Genomic DNA, 17686 nt, shown 5'->3' with positions numbered 1-17686 from the left:
AAAGTACAGTCCCTTGTGGCGCTCCTGTGTTGCTGACCACAATGTCAGACTATAGGAGCTTATTGGAGTCTGCAGCACACATTTTCAAGAATTAGCTTCTAACAGATTGAAATCGATGCTTTCCTAGCAGCTGCTCTGAAAATAAATAGCTACCACTTGCCTTGTGATGGAGTCTCTTGCCTCAAGTACTCTCTGGGTTTTCTTCATATGAAATCTACCTAGCAGGGTGAATTTTATGTTTCTTGGTTGAGTGTGTTTACTTGTAGGTTAATATGCTAGTGATTAGTGGAGATTGTTGTTAATTAGTTTCTGATTAGTTCATGTCTTTACACAGTTGTCTGCACTTGGGAAGTGTTCAACTTTTTAGAATTTTTTTTAAACAAAAATGTTAAAAAAAAAAAAAATCTCAAAACATAGTATTGACCTTAAGTCAAAATCTGTGTAAGAATTAGATAGAGGACTTAAAACGAAATTCAGACTAAATAAGAAAAATAAATGTAATAGTTTTTGTGATGCATCTTCTGATGTGTGGCTGTTGTGTGCCTTGCTAAAAGCTGTTGTCACTAAGATACAAAAGTCTCTGTGTAGAGCAAACATAAACTCGGCACCTTACATCTCTCCTTCAAATAGCAAATCTCTTTATTTTGGGAAGCTTTTTTTGCCTTGTGCAGGACACTAGTTTGCAATTATATTCTCTTCTTGTATTGCCTCCTTTCTGACATGACCCTTGTGTTAGTTCTCTGGACACTCTGCTAATCCACCTTAATTTTATGTTACTTTCATGATGCCTTCCTGCTACAGGAGCAAAAAACTGGGCTGATGTCCTGCTTGGCTTTATGCTCTTCACAAGTGCTCCCTGAAACTAATAGAGGCTTTTGTGTGAGAGACTAAAATGGCTGCTTCTCTGAAATAAAGGACCTTTGAGAGAGTGTGTATGTGTGTGGTATGTGTGTGCTTGTGTCCATGTCTGAAGCGTGTTTGAAAACCTGAATTCATTTATTTACATCCTGAGTGATAAACGGTCCTTTCTTGGTGATGGCACGATATTCTGTCGTCTCTAAAGAGACCCCTTGTGAGCACAGCCTCCAGTGAAAGAAAGCCCTCATCCTCATCTGTCTTGGCAAATGTGGGTACCGGTTATCTGCTTTTTCTTGTGTTCTTTTAATTGCAGCTTGCTGTATTTTTCCGGAAGGGAATCCTACCCAGTATGCAACACTAGTCAATGTGGAAAATGTACGAAAGTGGAAAGAATATCCATTTTGTTGTTAAAATACTTTTACACAGGGTATTTTTGCCCATCCAGTAAATACATAACTGCCTTATTCTACCACCAATGATAGTAGTGTATAAATTACAAGGGAAGCATTCTGGTCTGTATCTAATAAGACAATGACAGAGACTTAATGTGAAACTCTGCTGGGAAAGCACGTTAACTTGGGAGTGAAGCATGTATGTGTTAAGATATGTTTGTGCTATTTCATCTTTTAAGACTTATTTTTAGTTTTCTTCTGTTTTTGTCATAGCAAAAGATTTCAGGTTTTGTTTTGTCTCTTGATAATCTTGGACCCTGACATGTCAGTTTAGGATCACTGTATATAGTGGGTCAGCTGCTCAAAGAAAGCTAATTCTGTCAACACTGCATGTCACTAGCTCGGCTTTAAATATTTATGTATTGTATGGAAATAATGATGCAAAGTGCCTAGAAGAGGCATCTTGATACAGGGCACACTTATGTTGTGTAAGAAGTTGGTATCCGTGAATGTTTGTTTGTTCTCCAGGATTCACTGTCATTCATTCTAAAGAAGGTGTTTTTTGTGTGGGGGATCTTTTAATACTTTTTTATGTATTTATTAATTTATTTTGCTGCTGTTCAGGCAGTAACAATGGGATTAATTCAGTATACAATACCTATAACTGTTCCTGTCTCACTCAGTGAATGACCGGTTGCATCTGTACATATATACAATCAAATGTAATATATGAGATCTTGCACATTCCTTTCTTAAACTCATGTCCCTATTAAGAAAATGTTTAACTTGAAAATAGATTGTTTTAACAGTATGCTAATGCTTAATTTGTTAGAGAGTTTTTGTTTCCAGGTGAGCAGTAAATAAAATGTTGTGGCATCCACACAGCACCATTGAAAGACAAGTTGTTCACTAGTATAAACACGATACTAATAGTTGTCATCTATTTTCTGTACCAGCAATGCCCAATTCCCCGTCTTGGGTGCTGGAACTTGTTATAAAAGTGAGAGGAACTTTTACGTTGATGCTTCATATAAGTGAATTCAGTTATTGTTTTCATTCCACATTTTAATGCAGGTACAGTGATCCCTCGCTATATCGCGCTTCGCCTTTCGCGGCTTCACTCTATCGCGGATTTTATACAGTGCATCCAGAAAGTATTCACAGCGCATAACTTTTTCCACCTTTTATGTTACAGCCTTATTATAAAAATGGATTAAATTAATTTTTTTCCTCAGAATTCTACACACAACACCCCATAATGACAACACAAAAAAAGCTTACTTGAGGTTTTTGCAAATTTATTAAAAAATAAAAAAACTGAGAAATCCCATGTACATAAGTATTCACAGCCTTTGCTCAATACTTTGTAGATGCACCTTTGGCAGCAATTACAGCCTCAAGTCTTTTTGAATATGATGCCACAAGCTTGGCACACCTATCCTTGGCCAGTTTCGTCCATTCCTCTTTGCAGCACCTCTCAAGCTCCATCAGGTTGGATGGGAAGCGTCGGTGCACAGCCATTTCAAGATCTCTCCAGAGATGTTCAATCGGATTCAAGTCTGGGCTCTGGCTGGGCCAATCAAGGACATTCACAGAGTTGTCCTGAAGCCACTCCTTTGATATCTTGGCTGTGTGCTTAGGGTCGTTGTCCTGCTGAAAGATGAACCGTCGCCCCAGTATGAGGTCAAGAGCGCTCTGGCGCAGGTTTTCATCCAGGATGTCTCTGTACATTGCTGCAGTCATCTTTCCCTTTATCCTGACTAGTCTCCCAGCTCCTGCCGCTGAAAAACATCCATACAGCATGATGCTGCCACCTCCATGCTTCACTGTAGGGATGGTGACAGGTTTCCTCCAAATGTGACGCCTGGCATTCACACCAAAGAGTTCAATCTTTGTCTCATCAGACCAGAGAATTTTCTTTCTCATGGTCTGAGAGTCCTTCAGGTGCCTTTTGACAGACTCCAGATGGGCTGCCATGTGCCTTTTACTAAGGAGTGGCTTCCGTCTGGCCGCTCTACCATACAGGCCTGATTGGTGGATTGCTGCAGAGATTGTTGTCCTTCTGGAAGGTTCTCCTCTCTCCACAGAGGACATCTGGAGCTCTGACAGAGTGACCATCAGGTTCTTGGTCACCTCCCTGACTAAGGCCCTTCTCCCCTGATCGCTCAGTTTAGATGGCCAGCCAGCTCTAGGAAGAGTCCTGGTGGTTTCGAACTTCTTCCACTTACGGATGATGGAGGCCACTGTGCTCATTGGGACCTTCAAAGCAGCAGAAATTTTTCTGTAACCTTCCCCAGATTTGTGCCTTGAGACAATCCTGTCTCGGAGGTCTACAGACAATTCCTTTGACTTCATGCTTGGTTTGTGCTCTGACATGAACTGTCAACTGTGGGACCTTATATAGACAGGTGTGTGCCTTTCCAAATCATGTCCAGTCAACTAAATTTACCACAGGTGGACTCTAATTAAGCTGCAGAAGCATCTCAAGGATGATCAGGGGAAACAGGATGCACCTGAGCTCAATTTCAAGCTTCACGGCAAAGGCTGTGAATACTTATGTACATGTGCTTTCTCAATTTTTTTATTTTTAATAAATCTGCAAAAATCTCAAGTAAACTTTTTTCATGTTGTCATTATGGGGTGTTGTGTGTAGAATTCTGAGGAAAAAAATGAATTTAATCCATTTTGGAATAAGGCTGTAAAATAACAAAATGTGGAAAAAGTGATGCGCTGTGAATACTTTCCGGATACACTGTATGTAAGCATATTTAAATATATATCGCGGATTTTTTGCTGGTTCGCGGCTTTCTGAGGACAATGGGTCTTTTAATTTCTGGTACATGCTTCCTCAGTTGGTTTGCCCAGTTGATTTCATACAAGGGAGGCTATTGGCAGATGGCTGAGAAGCTACCCAACTTACTTTTCTCTGTCTCTCTTGCGCTGACTTTCTCTGATCCTGACACGGGGTGTGAGCAGGGGGGCTGTTCGCACACCTAGACGATACGGACGCTCGTCTAAAAATGCTGAAAGATTATCTTCATGTTGCTACCTTCTGTGTGCAGCTGCTTCGTGAAGCTACATGCTTCACATACTTAAAAGCTCAAAGGGCACGTATTGATTTTTCACTGTTTTGTTTTTCTCTGTCTCTCTCTCTCTCTCTGCTCCTGACGGAGGGGGTGTGAGCTGCCGCCTTCAACAGCTTTGTACCGCTTAAAAGCCAAACAGCCCTATTGATTTGTTTGCTTTCCTCTCTGTTTCTGACAGCCTGTGCTCCTGACGCGCACTCCTTTGAAGAGGAAGATATGTTTGCATTCTTTTAATTGTGAGACAGAACTGTCATCTCTGTCTTGTCATGGAGCACAGTTTAAACTTTTGAAAAAGAGACAAATGTTTGTTTGCAGTGTTTGAATAACGTTCCTGTCTCTCTACAACCTCCTGTGTTTCTGCGCAAATCTGTGACCCAAGCATGACAATATAAAAATAACCATATAAACATATGGTTTCTACTTCGCGGATTTTCTTATTTCGCGGGTGGCTCTGGAACGCAACCCCCACGATGGAGGAGGGATTACTGTATTTTATTACTGTACAGTGCGCATATGTGTGCAAGGAAGCATGGCGTTTGTTTCTAAACACATTCTCCTCTCCCTTTATTAAGTTGCAAAATTGTTCAGAGGAAATACCTATTTTAAAAAATAATCTGTTATGAACTAGCGATGTTTCCTGGTGTTGTCCGAGTATTATTTAAAATATCCATGTAAGATATCTGGCTGCAGTCATTTTAAACAGAAGGAGTAAGTTGGCAGGATGAGAGGAATCCCCAGCCTAAATACAGGTTGTTCTTTATCACATCCCTTTCCAGGGTAAGTTTGGTATTTTCCAAGCCGTAGTTATTTCTTTACAAACATGCTATATATGCATTTGCAAAGTGAAATTGTGTTCTTATGTTAAGCGCTTTCTATAAATTCAATTTAAATATCTTGCCCACACTGCCACTTTACATTGGAGGCTGTGGGGTGTGAAAGAAAAGCTTAACAGTTGTTGTTGATCTGCATGTTACGATTACACAAACATTGTAAAATAGTTTATATATAGTTTAAACAAAAAACAACAATATTATGAGATTTGGCCATTTTAAAAGAATAACAGCTGTGCACGCTAACTTGGTGTGTTGTTTTTTGCAATTACCTTTCGCACACACCCCACTGGCAACTGATTTCCTCTCAAAAGACTAAATCACAGTAAACTTTTTGTGCCACGTGGTTGCTTTTGTTTTCATTTACTTCTGTAGTTATGGGAGAACTCACACAAGTGAATAGAAAACTATCGTTACCACAAGAAAAACAGCACCAGGAATATGCAATAAAATTAGAGGCTGCTGCTTCACCACCTTAGGCCACAGGTTCAACACGCCCTTGACCCTCTGCAGTTTGCATATCAGGAGAAGGTGGGAGCGGAAGATGCCATCATCTATATGCTACACCGATCCCTCTCTCACTTGGACAGAGGCAGTGGTGCTGTAAGAATTATGTTTCTAGACTTCTCTAGCGCCTTCAACACAATCCAACCTCTGCTCCTTAGGGACAAGCTGACAGAGATGGGATTAGATTCATACCTAGTGGCATGGATCGTGGACTATCTTAAAGACAGACCTCAGTATGTGCGTCTTGGGAACTGCACGTCTGACATTGTGGTCAGCAACACAGGAGCGCCACAAGGGACTGTACTTTCTCCGGTCCTGTTCAGCCTATATACATCGGACTTCCAATACAACTCGGAGTCCTGCCATGTGCAAAAGTTCGCTGATGACACTGCTATCGTGGGCTGTATCAGGAATGGGCTGGAGGAGGAGTATAGGGACCTAATCAATGACTTTGTTAAATGGTCCGACTCAAACCACCTACACCTGAACACCAGCAAAACCAAGGAGCTGGTGGTGGATTTTAGGAGGCCCAGACCCCTCATAGACCCAGTGATCATCAAAGGTGACTGTGTGCAGATGGTGCAGACCTATAAATATCTGGGAGTGCAGCTGGATGATAAATTAGACTGGACTGCCAATACTGATGCGCTGTGCAAGAAAGGACAAAGCCGGTTATACTTCCTTAGAAGGCTGGCTTCCTTCAACATCTGCAATAAGATGCTGCAGATGTTCTATCAAACAGTTGTGGCGAGCGCCCTCTTCTACGCAGTGGTGTGCTGGGGAGGCAGCATTAAGAGGAAAGACGCCTCACGCCTGGACAAACTGGTGAGGAAGGCAGGCTCTATTGTTGGCATGGAGCTGGACAGTTTAACATCTGTGGCAGAGCGAAGGGCGCTCAGCAGGCTCCTATCAATTATGGAGAATCCACTGCATCCATTAAATAATGTCATCTCCAGACAGAAGAGCAGCTTCAGCGACAGACTGCTGTCACTGTCCTGCTCCACAGACAGATTGAGGAGATCGTTCCTCCCCCAAACTATGCGACTCTTTAATTCCACCAGGGGGGGGTAAACGTTAATATTTAACATTATACATAGTTATTGTCTGTTTTTTTTTTCACCTGTATTATTATCATTCTTTAATTTAATATTATTTATTGTATCAGTATGCTGCTGCTGAAAAATGTGAATTTCCCATTGGGATTAATAAAGTATCTATCTATCTATCTCTCTCTCTCTCTCTCTCTCTCTCTCTTGTTGTCACATATATGCGTCAAACATAAAGGGTGCAGATCAATACTCGACTACTGTCTTGACTTGAAAAACCTGACACTTTTTGCATTTTTCCACTCTGCCCCATACCCTTCATTGTAAAGCAACAGTGCATGCAGTAATTTTTTTTTTTATTTATAGGAAGTGCTTAACTTCAGAACACAATTTCACTTGGCAAATGCAGTGCAATGAAATGTTTGTGAATAAACAACTTCTACAGTGGAACCTCGGTTCATGACCATAATTCGTTCCAAAACTCTGGCCGTGAACCGAAGCAATTTCCCCGATAGGATTGTATGTAAATACAATTAATCCGTTCTAGACCATACAAACTGTATGTAAATATATATTTTTTTTAAGTTTTTAAGCACAAATATAGTTAATTAAACCATAGAATGCACAGCGTAATAGTAAACTAAATGTAAAAACATTGAATAACACTGACAAAACCTTGAACAACAGAAAACTAACACTGCAATAGTTCGCGCTGTAGCGCTAACACCCGCTGGCTAAAAACACTTTTTTTTTTTTTTTTTTTTTTTTTTAATATAATGAGTATTAAGCACATGGAAAAAAAATGAACATTTGAAAAAAATACGTAATTTAATAAACCACCTAGAAAAGTAACATTGCAACAATACACGCTACGAACCGATCGCTGTAAACAGAAGTGAAAACAAAATCAAGCCCAGTGCATTCTTTAACTGCCTTTCTACCTTATGCATCCAGCCCCCTCTCTCTCGTGCTGCCTGTGTGTGTGCGCGTCTCTCTCGTGTTGCCTGTGTGTGTGCGCGCGTCTCTCTCTCGTGCTGCCTGTGTGTGTGCGCGTCTCTCTCTCGTGCTGCCTGTGTGTGTGCGCGTCTCTCTCTCGTGCTGCCTGTGTGTGTGCGCGTCTCTCTCTCGTGCTGCCTGTGTGTGTGCGCGTCTCTCTCTCGCGCTGCCTGTGTGTGTGCGCGTCTCTCTCTCGCGCTGCCTATGTGTGTGCGCGTCTCTCTCTCGCGCTGCCTGTGTGTGTGCGCGCGTCTCTCTCTCGCGCTGCCTGTGTGTGTGCGCGCGCGTCTCTCTCTCGCGCTGCCTGTGTGTGTGCGCGTCTCTCTCCCGCTGCTTGTGTGTGTGCGTCTGTCTCTATCGCACTGCCTGTGTGTGTGTCTGTCTCTCTCTCGCGCTGCCTGTGTGTGTGTGTGTGTGTGTGTGTGTGTGTGTGCGTGCGTGCGTGTGTGTGTGTGTGTGTGTGTGTGTCGCGCTCTCTCTCTTGCTCGCTGCACTGGAAATGCACAGGGAGAGACTAAACATGTACAAACCGAAAGGGAAACTGGCTTGTTCGTATACCGAGTGTGTGGCCGTGAACCAAGGCAAAAGTTTGGCGAGCTTTTTGGTCGTAAACCGATTTGTACGTGTACCGAGACGTTCATGAACCGAGGTTCCACTGTACTTGGAAAATACCAGACTTATCCTATAAGATTGTGGCCACTTGTTTTGCCAGTCAGAATGTCATTAACCTTCAACTAATCTACTTTAAAGTTAGCTTCTGACATCATAAAACAGGGACTTAATTATTGGCAAGAGAGACCTTTTGATATTAGACAAATTGAGCCTTCCCTGCCATTGTGCTGAGTCACCATGTAGGTTATATTGTAAGCCGGACTGTCTGAGTTGTTATCCAGTTTACATTAAAATATGTGCAGCCACTTTTGAGTGAGGTTGGAACAAACATACAAATCTAGATAGATGTGTTCATACAAACAGACACCAAGTCAACATTATTTATGCAGACGTACAGTCCTTTCCAAAGGTTCCAATGTGCTCTTTTCTGTGTTTAACATATCTAGATGTAAATACCAGGGAATAAAACCTAAAACTTTGATCTTTCTTCTGTTATTAGTCTTTTGATCTCACACACAGATGTCTTCAGTGCACCACAAGAACAAATTAATTGGCCTTGGTATTCCAATACTTTTGGAGGGGACTAACTGTGTTACCTGGATTTGCCCCAGATATTATTTCAAATGTCCACTATACTTTTAAAGTGGGTAAAATGACTGCATTAAAAATAAATGTGGTCAGTGAATGTAATTCATTAAAAGGTTTAACTCCACTGTGGGGTCACAACTCCTGGTTAGCAGTGTACAGCTTCAAGTAAAGAAAAATGATACCCACCAGGGGGTGAAAGATGACATGGTCTCAATAAATAATGATTGATTTAAAAAAAGCTGAATGTAAGTGGGGCGGCACGGTGGCGCAGTGTGTAGCGCTGCTGCCTCGCAGTTGGGAGACCTGGGGACCTGGGTTCGCTTCCCGGGTCCTCCCTGCGTGGAGTTTGCATGTTCTCCCAGTGTCTGCGTGGGTTTCCTCCGGGCGCTCCGGTTTCCTCCCACAGTCCAAAGACATGCAGGTTAGGTGGATTGGCGATTCTAAATTGGCCCTAGTGTGTGCTTGGTGTGTGGGTGTGTTTGTGTGTGTCCTGCGGTGGGCTGGCACCCTGCCGGGGATTGGTTCCTGCCTTGTGCCCTGTGTTGGCTGGGATTGGCTCCAGCAGACCCCCATGACCCTGTATTCGGATTCAGCAGGTTGGAAAATGGATAGTTGGATGGATGGATGAATGTAAGTGGGATCAGTCTAACCTGGATTCTCTGCTTGAAAGGCAAGTATGCTAAGCATTACACTACTATCTGGGACTGTATGGTATCTGTATCTGTCAGTAGATCACACTTTAGTATTTCATGCCACTTATTCTGACCACCCCTTCTCAGGGGTAAAGGCTTAAATTATATTTGAAAAACCTAACCCTTGCTCTGAAATGCTAGTGTGCCATAATCCAAGTCTGGTTTGAGGGAAACAAAAAAGCTGCACATAACGAACAAACAGAATTTGTGTTTTATAGATAGAGATTTCCATTCTGAGATCAATAAAGTACTGTTTTACATAATTACTAACCTGCATTTGTTTATATGGATTTACATTTATAAATGAGTTACTTTTCAAGGTGCCATGTGGAGATGTTTGTCTTCCTTTTTTAATATACAAACACAGAACCACACAACAAGAATAGCCCTTGCCTGCGTCATACAGTATTTCTGCAGTATTAGTCTAAACTGACAATTGTAGGTGTTCCTTACCCACTGACATTTATTCATGGTAAACTGGTTAAAAGGTTTTGATATTTGAATGAACTTTTCTTGAGTTCAGCAGTAGTTCTGAAGTTCCAGTGGTGTTTCAGACAGGGTCTTCTAAAATGGTGCTCTGGTTTTCTTCACCATTCAGAATGGGAAAAGGATGTTTTTTTGGTTACTACCACTGTCATTAAAAGATCTTTCTTTTTCAGTTTATTGAAATTGCACATCCCTGGTCCATTTTTTTAATTTTAAGGCATCTCTGTATGGAAATTTGCATTTTCAGATAATCTCATTTTGGTGGCCAAAAAGAAAGGAAGTTAACCGGAGAGGTATAAACAGTACAGTCATCCCGTATTATCTGATTCTAATCCTTTTCCTGAAAATTCTTTCTACAGTATCTGTCTGTCTCTGTCTAGGTTGGAAAACTAAAAATCGGATATCAAAAAGCTGCTTCCCCTTATTTTAAATTTGAGAAATAATAACCCATTAGAAAAAAACCCTGAACCAGCTTCCCCAATTATCACTGAAACACTCTTAAACACCTAGACATCCATTAACCTTTGACCTTTGATTTGCCCATGATATACAACTGTTCATTCATCTTAAGAATCTCTTAGTGTGCTAATTAATAGGAACGTATCTGCAAATTGGCACATGCTTAGGATACGAGGTAGAAACCCAGTCGTCATTGCACTTGAATAAAGTGAAGGCTTGCTTCCAGGTAAACCAGTATGATACACTTGTCTCACTGCAATATGTATTCATAAATAAATTTACAAGACTAACAGGAGGCAGCTCAGAGGTTATGGCCACTGAGACTGGCAGTCTATGCAGGAGCTGCTGAGAGAGAGCTGCTGTGTCACAAGGCTAAGCATCCAAAGGTCAGTGAGACTTTCAGAATTTGTTTCAGAGGCACTGGGGTTTAAGTGTAGGTAATAGTGAAGAAATGCCCCAGATAAGCAATTCGTGGGGTTTGTGTTTGTGTGTCAATATATACATTTAAGAGTTTTTGTACTGAAAAGTCAGGTAAAGCGGGATAACTCTTGCTTAACTAGTATAGCCGATTATGTGTGCTGACGTAGAATGGCACATTTTAGATAGATAGATAGATAGATAGATACTTTATTAATTTTATGAGCAAGTTCTTCAATCACACCGAGGCAAACAATATGCAGGCATTATTTCTAGATCAAATGCTGATAGTTAAATGCTGATTTTATTACTGTATCCATCTATTGCTTTATCTGACTTTTTATCTCCATGTACTGAATTTTGTTTATATGCTCCAGACATGTTGTGGAATGAAAGGGTAGTAAGTGCTCTTTTCATGCAAGGTTCTTACATTTTTAGACTACTTCACAAAAATTATGGGTGGTTGTGTATGCACGTTCTTGTTAACATGATGGATGTGAGCTTCATCTGTAGCTTTCTACTTGTGTTCCAGTGCTACACTGTACTCTGAAACTTAGCTGGCAATGCAATTAATATATTAGTTTTCCAAAGCTCCACATTACAGTCAAACTTTGCAAAAGAAGACCTCCTCTCCATATCCACTGTAATGTACATAACACTCTAAAACCTTCTTAATCCATTTCCGCATCACAGCAATCCTGGGTGCAAGAAATGAAACAAATATTTGCAGGGCCATTCTCCAGTCTATGGCAGAACGGTAACAAATAATGTATCTGTAGACATCACCATTATATTCTCTGCCTCTCTCTCTCATATTTTAAATAAATTACTAATGTAAATGTGTTTTGGTGGTTAGTGTCTGCTCAAAACTCTCAGGTATTTCAGTTGGATTTCTTGCCATTGTGCAAGTTCTCAGTGTCTTAGCATGGGTTTGTTTTCTGGGCACAAGTTAGACTTGCTCATACTTGACTACTGCCACTTTCAAGGTTGGTTCTTGTCTTGCACCTGATGCTAGAAGTATAGTCTCCAGCTGCCTGTGATTTTCTGATAAAATAAACAGGTTCAGAAAATGTGTACATATGGGCAAATTCTTAACCAGCCATGCCTGCATGTGTGTTTTAAAATGATGATTGTCAATAAAGTGGTAATGTTGGCAGTGAGTGGCAACAAATTAGTCTGAGTGTAGTGTACACTAATTCATATGCTTAAGTCTATACTTGTCTATCAGCCTACAAGGAGAAGTTAGCTGTAAGTACCCGGAGTATGATTACTTAGATGCTGTGTCAATGTGAAAATCATTGTGGACATGCTTCAGCCATGCCCTTTAAGCTATTATCCTCAACCCCTCTTTGGATGAGAACAAACAGAGCAAACCAGGAAATTGCATTTGAAGTTTGTGTAGATTGTGAGCCAGACATAATTACAATACATATTTGCCTTTGCAGACACTGTGACTGCCTTTGCTTGGTGATGCCAGATTTTGTGGGAGTGAGGGGCTGAAGGATTTGGTCCTTGTTACATTCTTTCCCCATTTGCCCTGTTTTCTGTATGCATTTAAATTTTTTTTGTAAATGTACCTATGTATTCACTGTGTGTCTCACTTCTGGTTGTTACTCTTAGCAGTGTCATGTTGCAGAACGTTTGCATAGGATCAGTTTTGCCTAGAAAAGTGCTAGACAGGAGTAGAACAAGATGTCCTACAATTGGCATTTAAGTGGTCTCTCTATTACCTTTCATGTTGAAGGTTACTCTAAACAGTGAACCAACATCCAAATGTTACTTGCACATGGTAATGGTGTAATCATAATTGTTATGCAGGGAAGAATGCAATGCTGTAATGTATTTTCTAGCAAATAATGACATTCCAGCAAAATTTTAAAAAGTACAACTGAGGAAAGGAAAATTGCAAAATATCTTGTGCTTGTACTGTCATCAGCAGGTTTTTCTTGGGATTGGTATACTGCAACTGTAGTTGTGTAACATTTTCTCACACACATCTATCTCCTCAGTCTTATTGCTGCAAAGTGGAAAAAGTATCCTTTCAAATTAAAGTCCTCCATTTTGGTAGATCTTTTTTTTTGTTGTTGTTGTTGTCTTTAATATCCTGTGATCAACCATGTCTGATAAGCAGCCTCAGTGCCTGCCTTCCTGTCTGATATTGGAATGATATGAAGGTGCATTGGTTATGTCTCACATATAACATGTACTGTGAGGTGAATTTTTAATACGTTTTGGTGGGAAAAAATTGAAGGTTGACCAACTTCATTTGATGACTAGATCTGTAAAGCATTTTATGATAAGAACACTGCAGACAGAAATTGATACTTTTTGATTATTGGGACACTCTAAGATTTTTCTCTTGCTTTTGTGAGTTTGATGTTTGCTGTTAATTTTATGAACCTTATTTAATTTAGTCCACATAAAAAAAGGTTTTATTCTTTTTTAGGTGGAGTGGCTGCCATTTAGTGTCACAAGGCTTTTTTTGTTATAATTGAATTGGCCTAACATCTCATCTAGTTTTTATGTAATCAGAGTATCCACGACTTGAGCAACTTGCCTAAGTTTAATTTCCAATGTCTTGTGTGTTAAGAAATGTTTCCTGTTTTTGTATTTTGTGCAGATGTCTATGTCAAGCCTTTATGGAACTGTACCTACTGTAGAATTACTAAAAATGTCAGTTCCATTGACTGGAGTGCTGTTTTTCTAATAATAATTTGACCTCCTCATATGTTGATTAGTATCCTGCAGTTTTTATTTTTTCCTTCTTCCTTTGGTCCATTTTTATTTTTCTGCATATTTAATATTAAAAAGGTCTACTTAGTTATCATTCAACTAGTTTTCACTTAGTGTATTTAAATAATAAGTTATGATTATTTACTTTGGCCATAAGTAATTTAATTTAAAAAACATATTCTATACTAAATAAAATACAAGGTAATATTAAAGATTTTAAGTCTTCATAGTCACAAATGATCAATTAGCTTCTTTAGGATAGAATGTTCTTTCCCAATGCAAGATTAAGTGCTGGGCATTAAATCTGCACTGCAAGCACTATGAAAATTACCATTTCAGTTTCCACAGTACTGTAATTCGTATTTAGTCACTTTCAGTGATCATCACTTTTCCCACCATTTAAACGTTTGCTTGGACAGCAATGCTTGCTCAACTATGTGATAAGACGAAAGGACGAAAGATACAGATGAGGACTTCTTTGTAATTTAGGTTGAATATTGTGAGACATAGGTATTAGTGGAAATTCTATGTTAACAAAAATGTATCACATGTTGAGATTATTAAAAAAAAAAAAAAAAAAGTAAAGACTTGAATAAATACATTTCTGAAGTTTATAGTTTTCAATGGCAGGTTTTCTTTTGTAACATTTAAAAAATAAAACTTCTATTGCAGTGTGTTCTGTAGAGCTTATTTTGCACAAAATCTGTTCACCCTATTATCCAGGTTTGTTTTATAACTCAAATGACCATTCTACTTGTTTGTCACTTGTTCTAGTCATTTGCTGATCCAATTTATTTACACTCTTCTGGCTTTACCCGTGTTGGCCTTTTGTTAATTTCTTAAGATAGCTATTAGTCTTGCTTGCAGGTTGCAGTATTATTATTTTAATCAGTATACTACTAAAGTAATAATAGTCTCAAACAAATACTTAGAATACAAAGTTAGAATATAAACACAATGTTTGAGAGGTTTATAGTGTCAGTATTGTCACATGTAAAGTAAAACTGTTATATGCATATCATAATCGACATGCAACTTATAGCCACTGTCTGGCAGGTATGTCTGTAGTTATACTTTCAAATGTAAATAATTGTTCCATTTCCAAAATGAGTTATATACTTCAGGTTTTGCATGATTATGTCACTGTGGCCAACTACCAAGGTTATACAGATAATTATCCCCACCTTGTACCGTTCAAGTACAAAGCAGAACTCGTTAAGTTACCTTGTTAAGTCTGACAAAAGATGATCCACTCATTTGAAACATTCTTTTCTCATTCCATTATCACTAACACCCCCATAACACATCTTTTTAACCATTTTTATCTCTGGACTTCAGCAATCCATTCATTACCTTTTTATCTTTCTCTCTTTTCACAAAAGAGTGAATGCTTTAAATTACAAAATTGTGAAAGACTTACTAAGTGTACGTTACTGACCAGAGTTTCTATAATCTGTTCAGGTACGTAAGTTATAGCATAGTCTGTGTCATGTGACTGCCCCCCTCACAACTGTGCATGTGGAGAATGAGGTTTGGATTATACGATTGTTCCAGTCGTAGCTGCTGTTCATACATACATTTTATTTGCCTTTCAAATAAACTCATTAGTAATTAGTTTAATTATCTTATGTTCCAAAAAGTATAAGCTGCAACTGCATTTAGTTTCCAATTTTAAAAATGGAGGCATTGCTTATGTGCCATTATTTAGTCCTTTAACTAATCCGCAACCCCAGAGGTTGTAAAACTTTATTTTTATGAATATTTTTGTGCTACTGAAGCTATTTCTTTACTAAAGAACAAAATGAAAATGCCTGACTTCCTTCTGTTGCCTTCAAATTCTGCAGAGTAAGTGCAGATTATCAGTACTAACAGGAAAGAGGAAGAGCGCAAACAGTTATGGGTCAAAGGTCATACAGAAGAGGAAAGGGGTACTGAGATGTGGCATGACTATCAGAAGATGGGAGATTACTGAGAAGTAGGTTTCCCAGTCAAGTATTGTTTAAAACTGAGCAAGAAAAATAAAATAAGGTGGTCAGGAGTTTAGATTAGTTCATTTTTCAAAATGTGTATTTGTTGCTGCAAAATAGCAATTTTGAAAAGGCGGAGCTTGCACAATTTCATAATCTATCATATGTACAAGAATTGCATCTGATGCAAATTAGAGGAGCAGAACATGAAAGTCTTTATAAGTGAGGCATACCCTAATCATAAGCTTAATGTCCATGGAATGTGATGTCTTGTAACAGACTTGTCACCCGTCCTTGCAGCCTGGTATTCAGCTGGGCAGGAATGGCCAATATAGTAACTTCAGTAGATAAATATATAAAAACAGTGTAGACGTTTGGAATAATTGACTCATTTTTGATTAGAGCAGCAATTAAAGCAGCTTAATTGGTGTAGTTGTTGTTTGTTTCTGTCACATATTGTGACATTCAGGAAATGATGTAACACATGTGCAGCAACTATTGCCCTAAGAGAAGGTAGTTTAACTTTAGAGAATTTGCCCGTGAAACTAGTTGCCTGGTCATCATATTTCTTTCAGTGGTTTTTTTTTTTGCTGCTGTTCGGGCACTTCCCCTTTTAAGGCGGATATTTGCATTTAATCTTTAATGCTGAATTTTATACTCTTGATGTCCCACTCCACTCATTGATCATAGTACATTTATTTACATGCAGCCATTGTTTGATTTATGTGGTTTAATTTGTTTTCAGCACATTAAACTTGTTGTATTTACTTTCCAGCTTTCTTGTGAGATTTTCATATGAATGAGTGGGTCTTTGATACAGCCAAAAGCAGTCATGTTTAAATGTCTGTTCCTCTTTGAATGATTGAAACTCTGTCACTCTGCCATTTCTAGTCTGGTGATCTTGTCTCTGATTATGCAAGGTTTTGTGCACTGGAGTGCTATTAGTGATATCTAGGTAAAGACAGACAGACCAGATGCAATAATTTGTCATACTTTGACCTGCTGCTTAGTCTTCCTCTGATTTGTGAAATGAGGTGTCTCACAAGCTATGTAGAAAATGAAGCAGATGTCCAACAATTCTCATGTAACTGAATGAAGGCAGCATTGTCTGTGGAGTTGGTACATCCATACCATGTTTTGGAAAGTTTCTCATTAACTTTTGGATTAGCATTGTTATACTGCAAAGGTTTTAGTGCACAGATGCCCTTTTGCGTCTGAAATTGGCATAACTGTAGTGAGCATTTGCTTTGAACATTTTATAATGTATATAATAATTTATGGTATATGTTTATTCATGTTCAGCACTGTTTATTTTTTGCAGACGCAATCTGACTAAGTTGTCATTGATATTCAGTCACATGCTGGCCGAGCTGAAAGCCATTTTCCCTAGTGGGACATTTCAGGGAGACACTTTTAGGATTACAAAAGCTGATGCAGCTGAGTTCTGGAGGAAAGCCTTCGGGGACAAGTAAGTACAATTACAATATTATAATCTAACATTGGAACCAAACATTTCGGTTATTTTTGTATTTTTTTATTTATTTTTGTCATACATTTATCTCACATACTATGTCTCTTTTTGGGAAAAAAAGCATATCTCTGTCTTAATATTTGGGCTCACTAGTCTAGCATCAGCAGAAAAGCTAAAATAAACTTGCTTTTACTTGACATTTAGCCAAACTGGCCAGCTTAGCTATTGCAAAAGTAGCTAGGTTAATATGACTGTTTCATAAGTTTGGCATCAAGAAGCCATTTAGTTTTTTTTGCAGTAAAAATAAGCAACTTGCCATTTAGTTTTTGCAGTAAAAATAAGTAACTTGAATTAGGTTAAGTCATTGGAAGCAAGAGTTAAACATACTGGCTACTGTTTGGGTATTTGCCAGTCTTGCCAAGTGGGCTACTGTGCAAAACCTCAGCTGAGGCAAGTGTGCATTCAGTGAAACTGTAGAGAGACTATCCAACATTCTAATAACAAAAATAAGAGATAAACCACCTGCAATTTGGGAAACTACACACC

The 17686-nt window shown here is 39.1% G+C and overlaps 2 protein-coding genes across 2 annotated transcripts in view; both read left to right on the top strand.

The window, feature by feature from the left end:
• Positions 1–17686, top strand: part of LOC114656856 (40S ribosomal protein S25) — a 1002297-nt gene that overhangs the window by 197621 nt on the left and 786990 nt on the right. The window lies entirely within an intron of this gene.
• The window catches only part of cbl (Cbl proto-oncogene, E3 ubiquitin protein ligase), a 118242-nt gene that overhangs the window by 64568 nt on the left and 35988 nt on the right, over positions 1–17686 (top strand). Inside the window, exon 3 of the mRNA XM_028808435.2 lies at positions 16991–17137. Within this exon, the coding sequence (XP_028664268.1) occupies positions 16991–17137 (147 nt within the window). The remainder of the gene's footprint in view (positions 1–16990; positions 17138–17686) is intronic.

Source organism: Erpetoichthys calabaricus, chromosome 9 (genome assembly GCF_900747795.2).
Source record: "Erpetoichthys calabaricus chromosome 9, fErpCal1.3, whole genome shotgun sequence".
Taxonomy (NCBI): domain Eukaryota; kingdom Metazoa; phylum Chordata; class Cladistia; order Polypteriformes; family Polypteridae; genus Erpetoichthys; species Erpetoichthys calabaricus.
The sequence above is the reverse complement of the archived record's forward strand: the minus strand, read 5'-3'. Positions and strand labels throughout refer to the sequence as shown.